Genomic DNA, 5963 nt, shown 5'->3' with positions numbered 1-5963 from the left:
GTAATCGTAAGCCCTTGGAATATCCCTCCTGATAAGAGTGACTTTGTAACCTGAGGTCATAGGCCATGCCATATAGTTTATGATCAAGGGAATGCCTCTTGTTGTTCCCTGTGGTCCTGAGCTGCTCTGTATTAATTTGACCTCTGGGAATTCAGGGTGGCTGGAGACTCAGTGGTTGTCAGTCATGCAGGTGTCACAAGCTTAGGTGACTGGCTTTTAATGAAAGGCCTGGGCATCAAGGCTTTGGTGAGCTTCCCAGGTTGGCAATACTTCGTATGGGTTGTCACACATCATAGCTGGGAGAATTAAATACTGCCTGTGTGAGTCCACTGGGAAAGGTCAACTGGAAGCTTGTGATTGCTCTCTCCTGGACTCCACCCTATGAGCTTTCTGCCTTTGCTGATTTTACTCATATCCTTTCTTTGTAATAAACTGCTACCATGTGTATAACAGCTTTTCTAAAGTCTATGAGTCCTGCTAGCAAATCATCAAACCCGAGGATAGTCTTGGGGATTCCCAACACAGAAGATCTAACAGGTCATGGAAGAGTTACTAACAAGACATAAATCTGTTTGCAAAAACAATTTCAAATGGAGTTAAAATATATCACAAAGAATATTATTAATTTTTTAATCTAAATTTACTATTGAACTTATTTGAAAGGCAAAGAAATATATAAGTCAACTGTCAATTTTTATCTGTGTAAGACCACATAACCACTTTGTTATTCATGTGTATGTCTACAACTTTATCTATGTCTGTATCTATAACTATATTGCTAGCTATATCTATTAATGTCTACCAACCAATATTTATGGGTGCTATTTATAGGCATGTCAATGTGATTTGTTAAAAAATTTTGAGTGATTTGAAAAAATGGATTTCTATTCATTTTTTGAATATAATCTATAGATATCTATTAATATGATCTTTGATGCCAAAACACCACATAAGCCTTCCTTTCTTTTTTTTAATGAGTCAACTTTGAATGTTAACTGAAGTTTTTCAGAAAGACTTTTCTCTTTATACAGTGTGTCCCCAGTCGTTTATGACCAATAGGGGTTATTTTAAATAAAAATCCCATCCATCAGTAAATCCAGTTCCTCGGCTAAGATTATTTGATATTTCTGTGAGGAAATACAGAGAAAAAAATAGTATTTTATTTTGAACTTACCACTGATCAACACAAAAAAAACACTCATTCTGGTAAGTGTGGCCATTTGTAGCACAAACATACGATGTCACATCTGGACACTGTGATGTATAAGAAGGATCCACTGAGTAGTACATTTTACATGGGGGCTGCAAATACCAAAAAAATGTCATATGAATAACAATTGATAGATTTTCTCCCATCTATTCCTGGCCTGTCACTTCCTCCTCCCCATAGAAATAATATCAACTAGGGCGCCTGCGTGGCTCAGTTGGTTAAGCGACTGCCTTCGGCTCAGGTCATGATCCTGGAGTCCCCGGATCGAGTCCCGCATCGGACTCCCTGCTCAGTGGGGAGTCTGCTTCTCCCTCTGACCCTACCCCCTATCGTGCATTCTCTCTCACTCTCTCTCTCTCAAATAAATAAATAAAATCTTAAAAAAAAAAAGAAATAATATCAAATATTTCTATTCAATTGATCTTTTTCAAGATTTTGTCCTGGGCTTTGGTCAGGCAGGTTTTTTGCTGACTGCAGTGTTAGAAAATGCAGTGACCCATCCATTATCTCTTAAAATCATAAGCATTATAACATCCCCACTTAAATCCCAGATGTAAAGTTTCCACTTAAACTTGGAATCCCAAAGCCGTGAACTCATTCTAAAAAGTTTGTGAGTAGAGGTATTTATGTATTTGTGAACTTCTAGAGGAAGGGGCTCAAATGTAATTGTTGAGAGTGAGGGTTCTGTATTGAGGCTGGGAATAAATCCTGTATTTACCACTGTTTAACTTTATGACCTTGAGCAAGTGACAGGTGTTATTTCATTTAATGCTCAGAGATGTATTTTACTGTTATAACGTTTGTGCTACATAAGATTAAATGTAAGTCTGGAAAGGTTATAATGCCCAAGGTCACATGGAAAACTTTTGTTCTACTTATCCCTATGAAGTTTTAGGTCTCTCATATCAAGAGAGTGATCAGGTTAGCATCAGAATTCAGAACTGAGAAATTTAAATTTACCTTAGGCCATTTATTTATATCACGTGGCTTGAAGATTTCTGCAGACAAAATACATACATAATAGGTTGAAATCGTTCTTCATGGAATATGATTTTACCCACTGAAGTTACTAACTGAATAAGGAAATGTAATTTAATTACTCATTTGCACAAAAGTATAAAAAATAACTTACAGCAACAGAATTTGTGGGTGGTGTTCTTTTATTAACTACTTTATTCATTTATTCATTCTTTCCTTCATTTTCACAGTCCTGACTTTATTTATAAATTTTCTATGTCACTGAGAAAAGAGTAAAAACCAGTTGAGGTTGTAGGTGTAACTTGCAAACTACGTTATTTTCATTAAGTTACCTGATTTTTGTTGGCTTTAGTTTCCTTTTCACTGCAGTTGGGATGAGTGTACATACTTTAAAGTTTTTTTAATTAAATATGATATGGTAAATAAAATATTAGGCTTGTTCCTACCAAGATGCTGAACTAAAGAGGATACTATGAGTGATGATGAGAAACTTTAAGGGTTCCTTGGCTCTGGAGAGACTGGTCCTGGGAAGCTAGTTTGTGTGAGGATGCTAGTGTTGCCTGGAGATAGAGGTTGGCCAGCTGGCTGTGGGAGAAGGAAATAAGAAGAGACTTATCATAGTTCTGTTATTCCTTATCTCTCACTGTAATATGATCTTTTAAATAGTCTAGAAAATTCTAGCTTTCCAAAAGTCAGAATTTCCAAAGTTCAAAGAGAAAACTTGAGTTGTATTTTAAATTATTTCCCAGAGGAAACAAGAAGCCTACCAACCTTTCCAGGAATAGACTATGCCAATTGCACATATAATCTTTTAAAGAATAAAAAAAAAAAAAATGGAACGCTTCTTTCTAATTCTAAAAAACCAGAATCTTTTAATGACAAAAGTAGCTGGATACGGTGAGGAAAAAGGAAAATAAAGGCCTTCATCTAGCAGAAATAAAGTAAAAATATATACCACATACCATATATGAGAATAAACCTCAAATACATCTGAACATAAGAAATGAAACCATGCAAAGAGCAACTGAATTTCTCTTTAATCTTAGTGTAGGAAAACCTTTCTGGTAGGTGAGGTGCTTTAGCATAGTTTTGATTAGCATTTTTTTCATAGTGAAGTTGAATATCTTTTACAGATTTAAGAGCCATTTCTGTATTTTGGGGGTATGTGTATGCGTGTGTGAATTGTATATGTATGCATATTACTCATTTGGCAATTGGTTTTTATTTCTTTTCCCTCAGTTTTAAGTATTCTTATATATTAGATGTATTAGTCCTTTATCTGTGATATGTGTTGCAGATATTCTCTTCCAGTTTATTAGATATTTTTTAGTTTAAGGAATTTACCCTGAAGATACACCTCCAACAATACAAAATACATATGCATAAGATTATTGCAACATTGTTTGTAACTGCAAAATATTGAAAACAAACTAAACGCCCATACAAAGAAGACTGAATGAATAAACTTTGGTATACCCACCCAAGGAAGTTCTATGACATTGTATAAAAGAATGAGGGAGATCCCTGTGAATTGATATGTAGTGATTTTCAGGATATTTGTAAATTGAGAAAAGCAAGTTGCAAACAGGTATCTATAGTATGCTCTTTTAGGTAAGCAAGTAGGAGAATGACACAATGTGCACACATGTTTCTATATAACACAAGAAAGACAGAGATCAATGAAGCTGGTTCCATAAAGATGGCTGTGGGGTTGGAATAAAAGGGAAAGGAGTATGGAGGTAATGACACTTCTCTGAACCTAAACTTTTGCTCATTTTGTTTTATTTTCCTTGTGTTCAAAATAATTTTGAATTTCCCTTTGGATTTTTCTTGACCCATGCATTATGTAGAAACATGTCATTTCATTTTCAAATTTTGGAGGGTTTTCCAGAGTAACTCCCTTTTCTAACAGTGATACCCAATTGTTACCCACTTTGCATTGTCAAGCCTAACATTCCCCACTTAGTCACACATGACTGTTTTTCTTTTCTACAACTAAAAGAATATCAGATGTTTCTCTCCCAAGACTTGTAAGTTTGCTTACCTGAGAAAACAGTATGTGCCAAAGTGGAGGAAACCAGGAAAAATATGGTTGTGTAGGAAAAGGCAGCCATTTGATCTCATCCAATGTCCTGCTCTGGTGGGACCTGGGAAAAGGCTTGAGATAGTTTATTCCTAATATCTTGCACAGCTGGCTTTCCAAACATGAGAGGACCTACTGCCCTGAGGTGTTGCATTCTTATAAACTTGACCATGATGGTCTCACACTGGCCTGATCCCAAGGGTTCAGACCTGAGAGGGCCCTCTGCTTCAAAGAGAGATAATAAACCGTTAAAAGAACTTTTTTTTTTTCTGCCAGTAGTCATGTATAATCCCAGTCCTGGTTGGAAGAGGAACTGGGCTCCGGGCTTTCATCAGGACTGGCCCCAGGCATGTTCCTTTTACATAGGTTCACCCTATAATCTATCATCTACACTGGAACATTCATGTGAGTAAATATAAACACTCTAAGAATTTATAAAAAATTCTGAATAAACGGGTGTGGACTGAGGACTGTCCTGCGTTATCAGGGACATGTCACTTTATAATGTGAGTCATTTGATTTCCTGGGATAGACCTGTTTCTCCAGTCCTTCATTTCCTAACTAAGTGTCTTCTTGCAGACCACTTACACGTGCTCAAATACAAAGAATGAATTGAAAATAGAATTGTTGGTCTTGGGTCATAAAAATTATGTATACCTTAACTGATGCAAGAATCTGGATAAATATCTTGATCTAAATATAATTTTTATGATTCTTAGATAGGTACACATAATTTTATATATATCAGAGAGATCTGAGTTCAGATTCTAGCTTCAACATCTCCTAGAAGTGTGAGCCTTAGAAAAAGGATGAACTTCAAAGCATATTGAGATGGTCAACTGATACTATTGTAAGTAAAGAGTTTATTTGTATTAAATTGCCAATTTCTTTAGCCACACTCTTCTCTTATAGGGATGGAAATACTTAGGCCCAGAGAGAAGATGTTTTCCAAGTCATTTCCTCAACTTCCTCCTGTCCTTCTGTCATTCTGTCTCTTCTCCAAATTGTAGCTGGTGGGCATGCAGGGAAATGAGGGAGAATCCTATTAGCTGCTAGTGAATTTTCCCCTACTTTCATGTGCAGAGGAAGCAAAAGGAAGATACTGGAGGAGAACAAACACATGGGAAAACCTACTGACAGAGAAGAAATGCCGAGATCCCACCACTTATTTGAACTAAGGATGGAGAAGATGAAGAAATATTACCTGAATGAGTTGCTGCAGAATGTGAGTCTGCTCTAGTCACCCTGAGGTCAGAGCTAGCCTTAAGTAAAGTTGCTATTCTATGAATCTGTGGCCAGGGGCATGCTGAGCACAGGGAGCAGCCTCCTAGTTCAGCTGAGTGACCACTTACTTGGCATGAAATTACTCTAATGGCTGTTTCCTACTTTGATCCCTCTCTTGAACCACCTCTTCTGGTGTTTCATGTTCCAGCAGGCAGGGAGAGATCTGAAGGTTCCATACTTGTGGTTTCTGTTGTGGATCATGAGAACAAGAAGGACCAGCATCCTAAATATTTGATCGCATTTGCAAAGGTTAATTGCCTACCACATTCCAGATGATCTGGTGGAATTACTTGCCTAATTCAAGGCTGATTCATCTTTCTGGTCTCTTCTGCCTCCTGAGGTCACTTAGTCCATTCTGCTTCTCAGAAGGTTTACCTGTTTTATCTTTCTAGGACATGATTTCTGACA

General features: G+C 36.9%; 1 protein-coding gene across 1 annotated transcript; it reads right to left on the bottom strand.

Moving 5' to 3' along the window:
- Positions 1-1170: 1170 nt before the first annotated feature.
- SPINK13 (serine peptidase inhibitor Kazal type 13) lies at positions 1171-4302 on the bottom strand. The gene is made up of 3 exons (XM_032395304.1): positions 4233-4302; positions 2171-2208; positions 1171-1302 (listed from the first exon to the last, which is right to left on the bottom strand). Exons 1-3 carry the CDS (start codon positions 4300-4302, stop codon positions 1171-1173), a joined length of 240 nt encoding a protein of 79 aa, XP_032251195.1.
- Between the last annotated feature and the right edge of the window lie 1661 nt (positions 4303-5963).

The sequence above is a fragment of the Phoca vitulina genome, unplaced genomic scaffold (genome assembly GCF_004348235.1).
Source record: "Phoca vitulina isolate PV1807 unplaced genomic scaffold, GSC_HSeal_1.0 scaffold83, whole genome shotgun sequence".
NCBI lineage: Eukaryota > Metazoa > Chordata > Mammalia > Carnivora > Phocidae > Phoca > Phoca vitulina.
This window is presented reverse-complemented; position numbering and strand designations above follow the sequence as displayed.